Source organism: Malaclemys terrapin, chromosome 3, assembly GCF_027887155.1.
Source record: "Malaclemys terrapin pileata isolate rMalTer1 chromosome 3, rMalTer1.hap1, whole genome shotgun sequence".
Lineage (NCBI taxonomy): Eukaryota > Metazoa > Chordata > Testudines > Emydidae > Malaclemys > Malaclemys terrapin.
In genome coordinates, this window is record NC_071507.1 from 196,193,689 (window position 1) to 196,212,882 (window position 19,194).

General features: G+C 43.4%; 1 protein-coding gene across 7 annotated transcripts in view; it reads right to left on the reverse strand.

The window, feature by feature from the left end:
* The window catches only part of PKHD1 (PKHD1 ciliary IPT domain containing fibrocystin/polyductin), a 390,722-nt gene that overhangs the window by 92,683 nt on the left and 278,845 nt on the right, over positions 1-19,194 (reverse strand). For all 7 annotated transcript variants that reach the window (XM_054023612.1, XM_054023614.1, XM_054023615.1 and 4 more), the window contains 7 exons: positions 17,187-17,300; positions 14,965-15,052; positions 12,648-12,802; positions 9,205-9,357; positions 7,998-8,876; positions 5,971-6,139; positions 2,821-2,981 (listed from right to left, as the gene is read on the reverse strand). In XM_054023612.1, the coding sequence (XP_053879587.1) occupies positions 2,821-2,981; positions 5,971-6,139; positions 7,998-8,876; positions 9,205-9,357; positions 12,648-12,802; positions 14,965-15,052; positions 17,187-17,300 (1,719 nt within the window). The remainder of the gene's footprint in view (positions 1-2,820; positions 2,982-5,970; positions 6,140-7,997; positions 8,877-9,204; positions 9,358-12,647; positions 12,803-14,964; positions 15,053-17,186; positions 17,301-19,194) is intronic.

The window sequence follows — 19,194 nt, forward strand, 5'->3', positions numbered from 1 at the left end:
GGGACCACAATTCCTTCTTCCTACATGTTGAATGGTGCAATGTAAGTTGAAGGTTTGGGTTAATGTTTGTGTAGTATTTGTACATTATTAGCCAATGATTCTGTTATTTATTATTTCTATTAAGGCAGCGCCTAGAGCCCCAGCCATGGAACAGGGCCCCATTGTGTTAGGTGCTGTACAAACACAGAACAAAGAGATGGCCCCTGCCCTAAAGAGCTTCCAATCTAGGTGTAAGATAGGAAAAAAAACAGGTGAATGCAACAAATGGGATGGGACAGCACAAGTAAGCAATGAGATCCATCCCATGCCCTGCGTTTCAAATATTTGAAGTTACTGAGTGGATTAAATAAGAAATAGAATTAACCTCCCATTGAGCCGCTCAACTGTATGCCCATTAAAGAGAACCCACCAACTCAGAGCCTACAGCACTATTGTGTGTCTGTCTGTGGGGATGGGGGGAATATCTGGGTTGCATTCATTGGGTCTCCTGACCTTGAAGGGTGAAGGGTATTTTGCCTTTAGCTTTCCTTTTATGGTGAGTAGGATCTTTGGGGAATGTCAGGAACTCAGCCGCCTCCGGTCTCGGTTGCCTAGTAACCCAATGAGCTTGGCTAGGCCCACTAAACCCTCACTAAGTGACTGTGCTCCCTGATTGGTCAGAAGAGCCAACCAACCATCATTTAAGCCCTGCAGCAACAGCACCACTGTGGCTGCTCAATGCATTCCATGCCTGCGGATGCACCAGACCTGTTTCCTGTCCAGTCCTTGCTCCACCCCTTCCCAGCTCTGCTCCAGCCCTATAGCCTGCCTGCCTTTGGACTCCTGACTCCTAGCTCTGACCACTGGCTTGTCTCCAGTTCTGCCTTCTGATTCTGTTCCGACCACTACTCCAGACTCCTGCTCTGACCACTAGATTGCACTGCCTGCACCTCAGTGTGTGACAGGCAAAGGCTGGGGCCAACATCTTCAAACTGGACACCCCAAATTGGAAGGTTCTGAAAAATTATGGCTGAAGGACAAATTCAGAGGATGCAGAGGGCTAGCGAGGGTGTGTGCCACACTGCATTTGGGAAAGCACATGTCCCTGAGCGGAGAGTGGGAGGGATGCTGCATATTACCTGATGATGCTAGCTCCTCTGGTATGTGCTTAGAGGTGTAGGCATAGGGTTAAAAACTGCAGGCAGTAGTCTGGGCATAAAGCCACTGGAGGTGAGCAGAATAACTGGGTGTTAGTTAAGTAACAGGTGAATATCAGTAGGAGGCACAGAGGGTGGTGATTAACTGAACATTGTTAAGTGCTGAGCTCTGGAATCTGGAATCAAGAGAGACAGAATTCCAAGAGCCAAATTCTATTCTTGGTTGCACAAGCATAAATCTGGAATAACCCCATTAACTTCAGTGGAATTAATCCATCCTTATATTAGTATAACAGGTAGAATTTGGCCCAATGGGAGTTTTGTGGTCATGACCAAGGTCTGGATTTGACCGTAATTGTCTCATGTGGAAGCCTCCATTACACTGTCCAAAGTATTCTGTGTTACAGAGAACTATGAATTCACCTCCAAATGAACCTGTGCCTTTCCAAATGTCAGCCTGAAGACAAAGGGAATTGCAGTTTTGAAAGAGAAAGACTCAGGGATTAAGGCTGGAATTGGGAAGGAAAAAAATGCCACTCACATTTGGGCAATGAGAGGAAAACACCACAATTCTGTTCTCGCCTAGGAGGCAGGCAGCATTTACCATATGTTGTCAACTTCATTACATAAGGAGACAAATCCCATAGAGTGCAGGTTGCACCATTAGTGCAGTGGGGTTTCCTGGTATTTATAACTACTATGTGCCTGAGTATCTTTAAAAATGGTACAAATCTTAAAAATGATCGGGAACTATGTGTGCATGCATGCTTTAATAAGCTGGTGCTAAATGGCAAATGATGCAGCAGTGTCTAGCATTGGCTTGTGATTCATAACCAGGGCAGAGAAAGTGGGGAGGGGGGAGAAGAGCATGTTTATGCCTAGACAATGTATTAATTAGCCCTCTAAGCAGCCAGTGAGGGAGGGATCCTTAGAGGAAAGCCTTTACCGGGTACACATTAGACATTTTGTTTAAAGATTAAAGTTCTTCTTGTGTTTAATCAGTTTTAGCGCAGGATAGAAAATGGGATTAATTACAGTCCCTCGCATGAGCCTCCCATACTGCCGGAGTCACAAATGATGCGACTTTTCTGCAAAATGGCCGCCGTCAGCAGCAGGCTCAGGAAATGCTAATTGTAATTAAAGAGTTTATTTGGAATCACAGAGCAGAGTTTTAATCAGGATGAGAATGGAACCTTGCTGTGTGAACTTGCAGAACGCGGTTACTGAGCAAGATGGGTCTTTTTAAACAAGAGAAAGTACTCTCGAAACTGCTGGCCTGGATTTTCAGCCAGATACGCTCCTCAGCAGGAAATGAATAAAAATCCTCACTGGAACAATTATTATTGTTATTATTTTGCCCTAATACAGCACCTCTCATTCAAGGATCCCAAAGCACTTTGCAGATGGGTAAATATAATCACCCTGTTTGACAGAGAGATCAGTTAAAGCACAGAGGGGTAAGTGCCTCACCCCACAGCAGGTCAGATTCCCAAGCCCTTCCTTTGATCAATATATAAAGCAGCCTCCTTTAATGAAAAGTGCCGTGGAATCTAAGCCCACAAGGTGTTCAGGACCCCAGAGGATGACAACCCACTGGTATGCCTCCCAAGACTGGTTAGTCAACGCCCTACCCCACGTTTAGCAAGATTTTTCAGATACTGCACCATCTTCATGTGCTACTTACCAGCGTGCAAACAGGACTCTGTCCATTCAGACTTAGACTTTGGGAAAACTGACACAGGTGGCTGTAGGCCCAGGGCACTTCCATCCAGATCCTTGAAGAGAGCCTTTCTTGAGCCTTCACATCTCATCTCAAGATATTCAAAGTCCTTGGATCCATTGATACTGATGGAGAGGAGGAGGAGTATTATTGTTGGGAAGATAGCGAGAGAAATCAAATTGTACTGGCCTTCTGAAGTTATTTTCATCACTGGAAAATGCATTTTTTTTTACGTACACAAATTACCACGACTTTCATGTGAATTAACCTGCTTGTTAAAAAGGGGGAAAGGGAAATAAGGGATAACTGGTGAAATCTGATGATATGGAGCAGGTCTGACTTGCTCTATCATCATGAAATTCTGCAGCAATGTTTGTTTTCATCATGGATGGGCCAACCCACAAAAATTAGATCTGGATCCCAACCTCCCAAATGCTGGCAGTGATCAGACTCAGAAGCCTGCTTCTGCCCTCTAGGATACAATTAATTCCCATTCACCTCTCTGTGGGAGGGGCAATAGCCCCTCAGGGGGTTGGCTCAGTTCATCAGAGGGAAAGACTAGCCACAAAATTTGTATCCAAGTCCAAGCATCCTCATAAATCTCAGGGATATTCTGATTTTGCTTCATCAAACAGTTCAACACTGCAGAGACCCATAGTGCCTCAGGAGCCACTCATCAGTATCCACAGGCTTGTAACGCCTGTATCCTTCGTAGCAGGATGAAAATGGCTATGCAATACAGTTCTATCTACAGACCAAGAAATGCACAGGTCTTTTTACCTGTAGGTTCAACTCTTCAGAACTGAATGGAACCCTGCTTATTTACATACATACATAAAGGTGACAGAATTCTACAGTAATAGTCTCTCCAAACTCTAGTTTGGAGCCAACAAAAACTGAAAGTAGACCCAAGCTGGTTTTGGATGTTCTTTTGAAATGAGTCTCAGCAAACTTGGGCTGAGTTTCAGGAGAGCGTGGGCCAAGCTTCGAGTGCACCTGTTGGGAGGAAATCTTACAAAGAATAATGGTTCAAGAAGGAGCCAGGGACATCCTGGTAGCTGGTGTGTGTACCACTAGATAACATCTTTTGGAGTACTGCAGAGACATACAGCATGAAAGGCAAGAAACAGATCACTAGGTCTGGAACTCCAAGTAGCCGTACCCCTCCCATTATCAATGGAGGAGTGCAGAGTGTCATGGATTCTAATACCGCTCATCTCTATTATTGATATTTATTATTTGAGTTACTGTTGTGCCCAGGAGCCCTAGTCATGGATCTCATTGTGCCAGCTGCTGTACAAACACAAAACAAAAAGATGGTCCCTGCCCCAAGAGGCTCATAATCTTAGTATAAGACAAGAGACAACAGATGGATGCGGACAGATGGAGGAGCACAAGGAAACAATGCTCTGCGATCTGTCTGATTTCTTGATTTCTGTGGAACTCCCTTACGCAAAGCCCACTGATTGGTGTTTTGAACAGGGTGAACCGATCGGTGTCTTAATAGGGCAGAGAAACAATTGGATCAAAGCTCTACTCTGCACAGCTCGAGAGATGGGGAACGAAGATCCCCCGGGGCTGGTTCAGCCCTGGCATATCTTAGCACAGACATCATTCCCGCCTGTTACTGCCACCAGTGGGCGTTTATTCTGGCTGATGATCACCACGGTGTGACGTGCTCTCGCCATGCCCTGTCTTGCCTCCTACTCAAGGATAGCTTTATGGCTCTTTTGCGAGGCAGACGCAGCACAATGAGGCCATAGAATGGGCCACAAATTGACCCACAGTTTTTAAAAGCTTGGGTTTAATAAACGTCTGCAGAGGCTCCTGAAGCAACAATAAAAGTCTGAACCTTACCCACAGGTTTAGCAGGATGCTCAGAAATCACTTTGTATTCTGTATGTCCATCGACCACGTTTGATAACTATCCGCTTTTGCAATGCATTGTGTGTGCAGCCAGTCACAAATAGCGTAATACTGTGGACTGGATTCAATAGTTACATATAATGGGAACTGACGAGCTGGACAGTTCACAGTAATCCACACACAAACTAATGCCCAGAGCAAAAAAAAAGCACTGGCAGCTTGCTTGAGGGGCTCTGGATTGGAGCAGCATGGAACACCTCTGATTGGTTTAGACTGGCAATTGGGGTTCACGTTGGGCTTCAGTGCTGCAGCAAAGCTTTCGTGACAATGCCTGTGTACTCCGGTAGCCAGCTGTACAAATAAATAAACCAGCCCACGTTTCCCGTGGACTCTGCACGTTTGAACTGCTGAAACCTAAGGTTACAGAGAAGTGCTCTTTCTTTCTGATCTCTGTGCTACTATGCTCAGCAGATATGCTCTCTGGGCATGAGTTAGACTGGCACACATCTGACATCTCACAGTCTGCCTGGTTCCACTCAGCGCTGCTGATGTGATCTCACAGGCAAAAATCAAACTCATTTTCCCATACAAAAAGGACACGTTAGCCACCTCATGGCTTTTTGCTGGAGCTCCGGACATGTCCTGAGGCCTGGAGTTGAGGAGTCAGCTATGTGGACAGAAAATAAACACACTGACTACCTGAAGCTACTTTTGCTACACAGATGCTAGCAAAAGGAGAACTCCAGGAGGCTTCATTTGGAGAAACATCTAATGAACTATCCAGACTCTACGTCTTCAAATTTCAATGGGGAAAAACAACCTTGTGAAAGATCCAGGCTCTTCCATGTCTAGTCCCAGACAGAAACAGTATAAAGAGTAGAGGGACAGATAGACCAAAAAAAAAATAGTTGTATCCACAATTTTGATTTCAACCCACTGTAGAAATCAGGTTATTTTATAACACTCAGGTCTGCACCTGAGTTCAGATTCTGAAAATCCTACATCCCCAAAGTCCGGAGGTACTGAATCTAGGTTCTGGGTTAGACCCATCTTTAGCTTAAATTCTCATCCCATCGCTCCTAATGAAAGAATGAATCTTTTTGAAGATAGATGTAACCAGTAATAGAAAGTGTAGACTGTGTAATGAGGTATAGATAGATAAAGATATGACTAGTCATGTAATTAGTAATGCATATTCACTATAAACCTTGGGAGACGGGACTACTTATTAAGAACAAAGCACACTACCTTGTTTCCAATGTATGAAAGTAGAACTTATTCTGTTCATGGACATGTAACATCCTTGTCATCTCTGCTGTGATTGGGTACATGATGCCCACGCTGTCAGGATTTGACATAATGCAGACATCTCTGTCGTCACTATAGCAACTCTTCGTAAAACCAGTAAAGGTGACTTCTGACAAAGATAAAAACACATCTCATTGGGAGAGGGTGGCTGAATTTTCTTCAGGGATGGGAATCTGAGCCATGCATCATAAGGTTTTGTCTATATTAGAAATGTTGCTCTGGAGTAAGGAAACCAGTTTAAAATCAGTCTACTTACATCAGTGCAATTCCTAAATATGTAAATAAGTTTAAATCTTGCTTAAACTAAATCAACAGAACCACAGTTTAACCAAGCTTAAGAGTGTCTACATGAGAAGTTTGTGCTGGTGTCATTAGACCAACTTTAAATTGATTTAGTTGCACTGGGGCAACTTTTCTAATATACACACAGCCCGGACGTGGCTCTGCCATGGACCAGCTGTGTGAACTGAAGCAAGTCACTTCATCTCTCTGTACTCAGTCAGTATCCCCCTCTCTATGGAACTTGCCTACTTCATGGAATGGTCAGGCGTATTACTTAACTAATGTCTATAGAGAATCTTGAATGTGTAAAGGGCTATTTTGAATAAGAACAAGAAGTGCATTTTAAAAATGTATTTAACCCTTTTTTTTGTGGCTTCTTTCTTCTTTTTAAGTGAATTTTAATGCCCATGAAAGTGAACGACTAAATTAGAGCCAGGATTAATGCAGACGGGAAGGTAGTCACCCCTACCAACTCTGATAAAGCATTTCAACCCTGACCTGTAAGAAAGCCTGGTCCTGTGGTTAACATGAGACTGGAAAGATCTACGTTCAAGTCCCTCCACTATCACAGATTTTCTGTGTGACCTTGGGCAAGTCAATTAGTCTCTCTGTGCCTCATTTCCCCATCTCTAATGAGGATAACAGTTCCTAATAATCCCTCTCTCACAGGGATGTTGTCAGGTTAAAGACTGTGAAGGGCTCAAATACTATGATAATGGGGGTGACATAAGCACCTAAGCTGGACAGATCTGAAACATATCCAGCTGCTACGGTAATGCAAATAATAAAATATCATTTGGCATGTCCATTGCATTTAAACTGAGGACTCAAGGAAAGAAAGGGCGTAATAGTCTATAGCAAGGGTTTTACAGCCTTCCTCTAAAGCAGGAATTGACAACCTTTGGCATGCGGCCCATCAGGGAAATATGCTGGTGGGCCGGGATGGTTTGTTTACCTGCAGTGTCTGCAGGTTTGGCTGATCGCAGCTCCCACTGGCATCGGTTCATTGTTCCAGGCCAATGGGGGCTGCGGAAAACGGCGGCCAGTACATCCCTTGGCCCACGCCACTTCCCACAGTCCCCATTGGCCTGAAACAGCGAACCACGACTAGTGGGAGCTGCAATTGGCCGAACCTGAGGATGCTGCAGGTAAACAAACCGTCCCAGCCCACCAGTGGATTTCCCTGATGGGCCGCATGGCAAAAGTTGCTGATCCCTGCTCTAAAGTCATTTGTTCTTCTTCTTCTTCTTCTTCATTAAAATAACAACAATGGTCCTACTTTTATTTATCAGCTTTCATTAAAAAGGATCACAAAGCACTCAACCCTTCACTGACTCGGTATCCTTGTCTAGACATAGATATCAATATATCAGACAGATGGATCAAATTCAGAAATCATTTCACCAAGCACTGAAATGCAGATGTCTTTGGGGTGGAATGTGGAAGATATTTAATAGCATATGGCAACACTGCACAACAGTTTGACCAGGAATTGCAGAATACGAGGTGATATCCTAGCTGCACTGAAGTCAATAGGAGTTTTGCTATTGATTTCAATGGGGTCAGGATTTCGCCCACTGTATCCATTTCAGATTGCTGGGGAGGGTGGATTTGAAGTAGGCAGAATGTAATTACCTGGGATGGGTTTTCACCAGGACACGGGGTAATGCAAAAGGAAGACCAACCTTGTAGCTTCATGATTCCTGATACTGCTGCATAATTTCTTATTTTGTGCCATGGATTATCAGGCCACTGGCTTGGTTCAGAGGCAAATGAAGGCCACAGAATCCCAACGCGACCTCTCTGAGGATAATATGGAGCTCGATCCCTGGAAGTCAAGTTAGCTGAAAGGGGCATGATCCTGTCTTTAATGCAGTCAAAAGTTGAACTTGTTGCAATAATGACAGAGTTTCTAAGTTCTATGTATTTTTTCCCCAAATGATACTGCTTAGCAGATGGGCTGTACACCACTGGCAGAACACCCACAGCATTGTCTACTAGCATCATATTGTCCATCACTACACTGCTTTCAAGCTGAAACATGACTCCATAGTCGTAATTCTTGTAGGACAGAAAACCAGTGATTTTGGTGCAGTTTTGAAACCCATCTCCTCTGTATAAATGAACACCATGAAGGCTTGAATGGGCCACATTTTCAGCACAATACTCTCCAGCTAGGAAGCATTCTTGACCTCTGATGTGGAAGGCTATACGCTCCGAACCTGCCACGACATTGCCAAGCAGGTAAGAGCCATCTATTTTGTTCACTTTGATGCCAGCAACCCAGTTTGGTAACCCCTCTGGCTGCTTGCTGAGAATGATAAGGTTCCTGATGAGAGAATGGGTTTGGCCTTCCAAGTCAATGCCAGGGCCAACCGTGTTGAACACCACGTTGTCACGCAATGAGATTCCACTGCTTGTCACTGCTTGAATGCCACCCCCACAGCTATGGTGAATGCTGGAAGAGATAATTGAGGATCCCAAAGATATGTTACTGAAGCCAATGGCTGGAAGCTGTGATGGTCCAAAGTTCAGAATTTCAATGTTTGAGAGCCGAAGGTCACCTATAGTGTGGTAAATGAAGTGAGATGAAAGGGTGATTACAGGTAGATTGGTTTGTATGACCCCCTTTGTCAATAAGAAAATAAATAAAATGCCAAAAACAGGCATTTGTTTGCAAAACAAGAACAAGTGCTATTAAAATCTGAATGTTTTAAAGTTATTTATTACTGTTAATGTTTCTTATTTGCTGAGCACTCATTATGTGCTCAAGATTGTACAACCCATAAAAGAAGTTACAACCCCTGCTCCTGAAAGCATCCTGATCTGGTCTGGACAGGATATTTATGATGGACTGATATGGATGGGACTGTGTGGGTGAGTTTCAACTACCTGCAAATTCCGTTCCACTGGTATTTCTGAAGCGTCCCACCAGAAGCCTCCCAGAGCAAGCCATGTCTGACTTAATCTGTATGTTGCGTGTTAGGAGCCCAACCTCAGCGGCCAATGGAACACGTCTGCCATCTTCTATGCTATGGGAACGCCCTGTGGCATTTCAAGGAGAGAAAACAGGATGAATGTCTTGGATGTTTCAGTAACCAACGCTTTGGGGATGTCTCGTCTGACAACTGATGTGTGGCTTCCTCTCAGAAGTTGCATTGCCTTTCAGGTTTGATTTTCCTCAGGGGCTCTCTGCAAGCACCAGCAAAGAGAAACGGCTCCCTACTTGCCCCTATTTGGGATGAGAGTGTATTTTACCAACATCTTTTTGTTCCCAGTAAAGGCGAATGCTAAACCTGTTCACGGGGACCACCACATGCCAAACTGATGGACAGATTCCAACTCCGTTTTCTTGAATTATAACAGCAGGAGACATAATACCTTAGTATGCTGCACTAAGAAACTGATCTCTTCCCTGGGGCTATGAATTCACATAGTGATCAGCCTGGTGATGATGTTAAAAACCAATTTACTATAAAAACCTTGTACTAAGATTGCATGTACAATACAACACTCTAAGAACACAGTCTTTCTAAGGAGGAAATTCACACTAGTAGAAAAGGTCCACACAAGGCCCTGACCAATGCTTAATTTTCACTTTAGTTCTTAATATGAGGTTTAAATAGAGTATAGGTCTTTGGTCCTATTGGGTGATATTCCCCGCAGTGCAGAAGACCTGCTCGCTCTTCTTACGCAGGCAAACTTCCTTTGACTTATAATTAGCAATTTCAATAATGGTTTCATGGAACTGTAATTGCTTACCGCAGTAAAACTCAAAGGATGAAATCCTGGCCCTACTGGAGTCAATGACAAAACTCCCACTGACTTCCGTAGAGATGGGATTACACCCGAAGTGGCTTCAGTGTCACTTCTCCTGGAGTAAGGATTGCAGCATCAAGCCCACAAGCAGTTTCATTTCACTATAAATGAAACATACTGCAATGCATTGAAACAATGGGGTCTTTTATTCTATCCAGCCAAAAGTGAAGTTTGGCTCTGCATGGGTTAACTACAAACGAGTTCCATGGTTCATTATCCTTTTTCTTCATCCTCCCTTCAATACTCTGTAATTTTAAACCGGATGGAGATTTTTGTTTGGTGCTATCACTGACAATATTTAGTGCAGATTAATTGGAGAGTTTCTGTCAAATTATGGAAGTATAAAAGCTGGAGGAGGCCCCCACTGGCAAAATATTTGTCAGGGGGCAGTTGCTACCAGGGAATGGGCCATTTCCAAGGGATATCCTGATACTGAAGTAGAGGTATATAAAAGATCAATCTTCAGAATTGTGCATGGATTGGTCCCCCTAAGAAATGGATTGACATCCACCAAACACTAGACAGGAAAAAGCTAACTTGATGTCAGAGACTTTTGATCACCTATGAACGGATGGCAAATTAAAGATGAAAGTCTCTGTATTTATTTATTTATGTTTCTTTTGAAAACAACTATGCCTGAAGAAATCTTAAAATGCCCAAATAATAACTATAATAAAAAGATCTGACCACCTCTTAAGATAAACCATAGCTATCTAAACATCATCCTACCACAAATAACTATCCTCATCCAACCACCTCCTAGGGTGACCAGACGTCCCGATAAAATCGGGACCGTCCCGATATTGAGGTCTTTGGACCGCGTCCCGATCGATCTTTGGTCGGGACACAATTAGTCCCGATATTTCGTTCTGCCAGCAGCACTCGCCTTATTTATTTATTTTCTCTCGCTGCTCTGCTGGCAGCACTCGGACCCCCCTCATGTGTCCCGATATTTTCTCCCTCTCATCTGGCCACCCTACCACCGCCTGCTCCTCACACCCGTCCCTTCCTGAAAAGTGAGACAAAAGAGATGAGTCTTTAGTTGGGCAATCAGTAAATCCAAGCTCTGTTGAACCAAGGAGGTGAATGGCTCCGAGCCAAGCATAAGTCACTCAGGGCTTCTCTACACTACCCACCGAATTGGCGGGCAGCGATCGATCCAGCGGGGGTCGATTTATCGCGTCTACTATAGACACAATAAATAGACCACTGAGCACTCTCCCCTCAATTCCAGTACTCCACCAGAACGAGAAGCGCAAGTGGAGTCAACAGGAGAGCGCCAGCTATCGACTTACCACAGTGAAGACACCGCAGTAAGTAGATCTAAATATGTTGACTTCAGCTATGCTATTCACGTAGCTAAAGTTGCATATCTTAGATTGACCTCGCGCAGTAGCGTAGACAAGCCCTAAGAGTGCCTTCGTATCAGATGGAGAAAGAATCTCCTGACAATCTATCTATGCCACTATATTTATTTAGTTATTCATTCTTTCTTACTTCTGACACTAACCCCTTATTGCCAAACAATACTCAGATATTGCTGCAAAGCTCAAGATGAAGATGGATATAGATATTATGCCACAGGATTCCCTGGAAACATTCACAATAGTTCTGATCCATTTAATTTATTATTGACTTGAATGGAAGTTATCCTGAGTAAGGACTAAGTAAAAAACAATGGCCCAGATTTGCAAATACGTATTGCCAGGCATAAAACTGTACCAGGAGGAGTCCCATTGACTTTATTATCAGTGGGCCAAATCTTGAGATCCTAATGATCTTGATTTTATATAACATCTTCTATACAAATATACTATAAAATGCTTTACAGAATTAATAATATGACTAGGTTATATGTTATAATAAAATAACATAAGTAAACTATGAACAATACATTTATCTCTGTAGGTAGATACATATTTCTATACATATTTTATATCTGTATATATATATTACATATACATGTATTTTATAGTCATTTTTCAAGGTTTGAAATTCAATTTAATTTTTTTTTTTAATGAAGTTTTTGTGAAATGTTCACCCTGTTTTTCAACTAACTAGAGTGGTGGTCCAAATTTTCTGTCATTTCAAATAAAAGAAATCAACAATTTTCCCCTTAGAATCACAGGGTTTTTTTCTCTTTATTTCAACCATCTCTGTTACACATACATACAAAGAACCTGGGATTTTCAAAACCAGTCAGCATTGGCCTAATTCCGCTCCCACTGAAGTTAACAGTAAAATCCCCATGCTGAGCAGCTTTGAACTTCCCACCTGCTACATAATGCAAGCATGAAGCAGCATATAGAGAAAGAAATGAAGATGCATGAAGAAAGGAGTGGGGGTCGGGAATGTAGGTTCACAGGGAGATCTAAAATGGGCAGTTAAGGCAAAGCCATACAGAAAGTCTGGGCCAGATATCAGAGCTGCAGAAGCAAAGGCTCTCACACCATGAGTAGTAAGAATGTGGAGAAGGATAAAGGGGAGGCAGGTGCTATATATAACAGATTGCTTACCAATATGCCTGTGGAGGAGACGTTCCTGGAATCTAATGCTTTGACCATTTATTTCTTTCAGTGTGACCACCTCAGCTTGGTGAGCATCATAGGAGGAGGAACTGATGACAATGTTTCCACCAGAACTCCAGTCCACTTCATCCTCGACCCAAATCCTGTAACCCCACAAAAGTTAAGTGATATGCTGTTTAAGCTATGAGAAAGGCTATATTTGTGGATTTCCTGAAAGAGATCAGTAATCTTGCCACGGCAAAACTAGCAAAGAATACCCAATACGGTACATAAACCCACCTCCTTTAGTACATTGACATATATGTTTCTAAGAAGTTTGATGAGAGGAATACAGAAAGTCGGATGAGAAACATGGCCTGCATGAGCCATCATCTCAGCCACTACTCTGCGGAAATACTGAGCTAGGCTTTCATTTTCTCTCATCTTAACTAATTAAGTAATTCCTCCTTTTAGTTGTCAGCTCTCCTCTGACTCATTGCTGACTCATGGTTGGAAATTGAACTACAGCCTACAACACTCAGAAACTTACTGTAACCTCAGTTTATTCAATATAAAAACCCTTCCCCTAGCTTAAAGTTCTTCCATTGATTTGCCCATGTCCTGTATCTAATCTTATTTCTTCCTGGCAATCTAGGTTCTTATTAGAACTGCTCAAACATTGTATGTGAATAAGTTATTTTTGATTGAAAATGGCTTTTTTGTTGAAATGGGAATGTCTTTTGGGGTTTTATCTACCTTAGGTATTTACAGAGCCCCATCAGCACAGTATCTGAGAGCTTCATAATCTTTACTGTAATAACTCTGTGAGGTAGAGAAATGATATTATCTCCATTTAACAGGCAGGGAACTGAAGCACAGAAAGGCTAAGTGACTTGCTCAAGGTCACACAGGCAGTCTGTGGCAGAGCAGGGACTTGAACCCTAAATCCTAGTGCCCTAACCATTGGACCATCCTTCCTCTCACCCTTTTTTTTCCATTGAAAAATGACAAAACTGAACATTTTTCTCTGAAAACCAAAACAATGTTAGGTTTTCATATGAATCTTGACAGAGGAAAAAACAAAACAAACATTTTCTGACCAGTTTTAGTTCTTTTACCATTACCGTCACTATGGTACCTGAGGCCTGTTCTCTGGTCCATTCTCTATGCTACTAAATAACAAGATTTCCTTCCTCATAGTGTCTCCTCAGTGGGTAATAAATCCTATACTATGGCCACCACTATCAGAACTGTTTCTCTGCATCCACTATAAGGGATCCCCATCAAATCTTATCTGAAAACCCATGACTTCTCCTTGACCTCAGCATCCTCTTTCATAAATGACCCACTTTGATATACTGCATCAGCCTTTACTAACCTGCTTTACACTAAAGAAAGGCAAACGTAAAAGACAAAGTATGTAAATGTGTGGTTACGGCATTGGATTGGGACTTGTTAGATCTGAGTTCAATTTCTTGCTGTGCCACGATTTCCCTGTATGACCATGGACAACTTACTTCATCTCTTTGTGCCTCTGTTTCCCATCTCTAAAACAGGGATGATAACACTTCTTTCTCCAACCCATGATCTGTCTTGTGGTCACCTGCTGAGGCTGACCAGGGAGTCACCTGACAGGAGACTGGTAAGTAATACAGGACAGAAGTTGCTCTCTTTGTTCTCTCTTTGGCCATTTTCACTCGTTTATGGTGAAGGAAGCTGCTGTAGAAGCCAGATAAGGCTGGGGTGGGAGGGCTGGACCCTGTCTTCCTGAATACAGATGGTCCCCCAAGTACCCCCAAGGGAACGGTCAGCTGCAGTGAGGGGAAAGGCAGATAGGATTTATTATTTTTGTATGGACCTGTGTATTTCTAAGTAAAGAGCAGCAGAGTTGTAGACTTCTGTGCAAAACATCTGTGTGCATGATATGCCACAACTACCATGTGCCTCCTGAGAGTCCGAGAAGGCTTGCGTCTTTGGTGGGATTCTGAGAGAGGGTGTGTTTAAGTTACAGGGGGAGTCAGAGGAGCCAGCACTGGTTCCAGAGGCTGGACAGCTGGGCTGTCCGGTCACAGCTTTTAGGAGGGAGCATTAGACAGAGAAGTCTGCACTCCAAGTGTGCTTAGGGAACCCAAAACTGGGACACTGCGAGGGCTCTGTTCAGAATCTGGAGGCTTAAAACACCCAGGGATCCAGAGGCTAGTGGATGTGTAACACTAGCAAAATGGGCCCTTATTTCAGTTGGGGCTTCTAGATGTGACCACAACAGCAGAATTGAACACAGAAAGCCAAATTCATTACCTGGAGGCATGTCTGGGCAAAACCTCACCTTTCATTGCCAGGTGCAATGTCACTTCCAAGATGTGTCCAGGATTTCCTAGGATAAGCGCTATGAATCTGCACCTTCCCATAAATCCCTGGAACAGAGATATAAAGCCAAAAGCTAAGGAAGGAGCAGGACTTCTGCTGAACTCAGAGCGCTAATGGTTTAATGCAAGGAAAAATTTGTCATGTGTGTTAAAAGAGTTTTGAAGATTTCAATACATTTTGCACCTGGACTAGACCTGAGAGAATCACATGAACATTCATTTGAATTTCAAAGTGAATACTGCCCATATTCAGGACTAGAAATAAGTAATTAGTAGAATAATACGGTTGAAGATTACAAAGACAAGTAGACCATTTAATCACAGAACTCCCATGAAACTGGCTTTCAACATCTTAACCTAAGTACATAAGTAAATACTACATTTAAAAAAATAATAATAATAGTAGAACTGACTGAACACCAGAATTTCTGTCGTGGGAAATTCTGATATTTCAGCATTTGCTTTTTGTTCCAAATCAGGATGAAAAATTGAAATAGTGAAACTTTTCAGATAATGAAGCATTGCAAAATATTTCAATTGGGAAATGGTGAAACATTTTGTTTCAGCAGTTTCTACTAAAAAAAAACATTTCAGTGTTCCCAAATGTTGAACTGACCTGAAACATTTAGAGTCAATTCAACCTTATGCTGCATTTCCCTATGATGGCATATTGCCTCATGGGAGTTGCAGTTTAGGTGCCTGATGCCCCCATTCTCCCCTATGGGCCAGGCTCCTTTGCCAGACTACATCTCCCATGATGCACCATGTCACTTGGTTAGAAGGGAGGCTGAATTGCATCATGGGAAATGTAGTTCAGTCAGGGAACCCATGAGGGAAAGTGCCACCACAAGGAAAAATGCAGTTTAATGTGAACTGACTCAAAATGAAACTTTTTGGACCATTTCAACAAATTGAAATATTTCAGTTCAGGTCAAACTACTGGTTTATTAGATATTCTGATGCCGGGCTCTCTCAGTGTCCCCTGCTGAAGCTTTTCTACTTTGGATAAATACGTAAAGAGTCAATGGGCCAGAGAGAGAGAAAGAATATCACTCTAGAGCCTGATGGTTAGAGCACTCAGCGAAGATATGGGAGAGCCAGGATTCATTCCCCTTTCTTCAATGATTCTTTATTTATTAATCCAGAGCACAAAAGCTTCAACAGGAGAGACTGAGGGAGCCTAATATCAGTACATCCCATAGGCCAGTGGATAGGGGACTCACCTAAGAGGCTTCAAGTCCCTGTTTAAATCCCTCCCACCCTGAACCAAGGGATCTCTCCTACCAGGTGAGTGCCCTAACCACTGGGCCAAAGGAGGTTGCTATCATTGCCTGCAAAAAAAAATAATAATAATATAGGCACCTAACTCCTGAGAATCCCAAGAAGAGGGAGGCACTTCCCTTCAGCCTCCATATAGATGCTGAATTCATTGGGACTGGTGGGGCAACCCCTCTCATTGGCATCTTGAATTGGCTAGGTTAGGTGGGGAGCTGACTAGCATGCTGGCTTTTGTAGAAGTCATGCCTAGCTCCCTCCATTCATGTGAAGCCTGAGTGTCTAACTCAGGCTTAGTGGATCCCAGTCATTTTCTAGGTGCCTAAGTTCCTTTGTGAACATAGCTCATAACCCAGATTTTCTGTTGCCCATTTTTGTGCTTCAGGGTCATCCATCCTCCTTTCGCCATAAGTAGGCACATGTCTGTACGGATAACATTAGAAAATGGGGTCTACCGCCATCAGAAACATAACAACATTATGAAACCAGAAGATCAGACAAATTTGGATGTCTGAAAACATCTATGTTTGGAAATCTGAAAACAACGTGTGGCTTTATGAAGAGAGATTAACCCAACGTGAATCTGCATCCTTTCAGCTTTAGCTTTGGTTTCCCAAATGACACCCATGAGTCAGATCCTGAGGTCCTTAACTCAGGCAACCTCTCACTGACTTCAGTGGAATTTTGCCTGGAAAAAAAATACTGAATAAAGTCTCCAGGATTTGGCTTTATAAGGGTAGAATGGGAAATATTCTTGTTAGCTTCATCTTAAAAACTGTCTCTCTCTCACTGAGGCATTTTTCTGCAAATCGATGGTGGGGCACTACGCAGTACCAGACTCAACAGCAGTAGATTGGTTATTCCACAATGTGATTTTTCCATGAAAAAGCAAATATGTTTTTCATACCAACAGTTCCTGGGTGGACATTGATTCCATCCAAACGATCACAATAAACTCCCTCAGATGCCCGAAGAAGGATCAATAGCTTCATTCCTCTTTCTAGGGGATGTTGAAAAGTACCTGTAATAAAGAATCATAGAATATCAGAGTTGGAAGGGACCTCAAGAGGTCATCTAGTCCAACCCCCTGCTCAAAGCAGGACCAATTCCCAGCTAAATCATCCCAGCCAGGGCTTTGTCAAGCCGGGCCTTAAAAACCTCCAAGGAAGGAGACTCCACCACCTCCCTAGGTAACGCATTCCAGTGTTTCACCACCCTCCTAGTGAAATAGTTTTTCCTGATATCCAACCTGGACCTCCCCCACTGCAACTTGAGACCATTGCTCCTTGTTCTGTCATCTGCCACCACTGAGAACAGCCGAGCTCCATCCTCTTTGGAACCCCCCTTCAGGTAGTTGAAGGCTGCTATCAAATCCCCCCTCATTCTTCTCTTCTGGAGACTAAACAATCCCAGTTCTCTCAGCCTCTCCTCATAAGTCATGTGCTCCAGACCCCTAATCATTTTTGTTGCCCTCCGCTGGACTCTTTCCAATTTTTCCACATCCTTCTTGTAGTGTGGGGACCAAAACTGGACACAGTATTCCAGATGAGGCCTCACCAATGTCGAATAAAGGGGAACGATCACGTTCCTCGATCTGCTGGCAATGCCCCTACTTATACAGCCCAAAATGCCGTTAGCCTTCTTGGCAACAAGAGCACACTGTTGACTCATATCCAGCTTCTCGTCCACTGTGACCCCTAGGTCCTTTTCAGCAGAACTGCTACCTAGCCATTCGGTCCCTAGTCTGTAGCAGTGCATGGGATTCTTCCGTCCTAAGTGCAGGACTCTGCACTTGTCCTTGTTGAACCTCATCAGGTTTTTTTCTGCCCAATCCTCTAATTTGTCTAGGTCCCTCTGTATCCGATCCCTACCCTCTAGTGTATCTACCACGCCTCCTAGTTTAGTGTCATCTGCAAACTTGCTGAGAGTGCAGTCCACACCATCCTCCAGATCATTAATAAAGATATTAAACAAAACCGGCCCCAGGACCGACCCTTGGGGCACTCCACTTGAAACCGGCTGCCAACTAGACATGGAGCCATTGATCACTACCCGTTGAGCCCGACGATCTAGCCAGCTTTCTATCCACCTTAGAGTCCATTCATCCAGCCCATACTTCTTTAACTTGGTGGCAAGAATACTGTGGGAGACAGTATCAAAAGCTTTGCTAAAGTCAAGAAATAACACATCCACTGCTTTCCCCTCATCCACAGAGCCAGTTATCTCATCATAGAAGGCAATTAGGTTAGTCAGGCACGACTTCCCCTTGGTGAATCCATGCTGACTGTTCCTGATCACTTTCCTCTCCTCTAAATGTTTCATAATTGATTCCTTGAGGACCTGCTCCATGATTTTTCCAGGGACTGAGGTGAGGCTGACTGGCCTGTAGTTCCCCGGATCCTCCTTCTTCCCTTTTTTAAAGATGGGCACTACATTAGCCTTTTTCCAGTCATCTGGGACCTCCCCCGATCGCCATGAGTTTTCAAAAATAATGGCTAATGGCTCTGCAATCTCACCCGCCAACTCCTTTAGCACCCTCGGATGCAGCGCATCCGGCCCCATGGACTTGTGCACGTCCAGTTTTTCTAAATAGTCCCGAACCACTTCTTTCTCCACAGAGGGTTGGTCACCTTCTCCCCATGCTGTACTGCCCAGTGCAGCAATCTGGGAGCTGACCTTGTGCGTGAAGACAGAGGCAAAAAAATCATTGAGTACATTAGCTTTTTCCACATCCTCGGTCACTAGGTTGCCTCCTTCATTCAGTAAGGGGCCCACACTTTCCTTGATTTTCTTCTTGTTGCTAACATACCTGAAGAAACCCTTCTTGTTACTCTTAACATCTCTTGCTAACTGCAACTCCAAGTGTGATTTGGCCTTCCTGATTTCACTCCTGCACGCCTGAGCAATATTTTTAT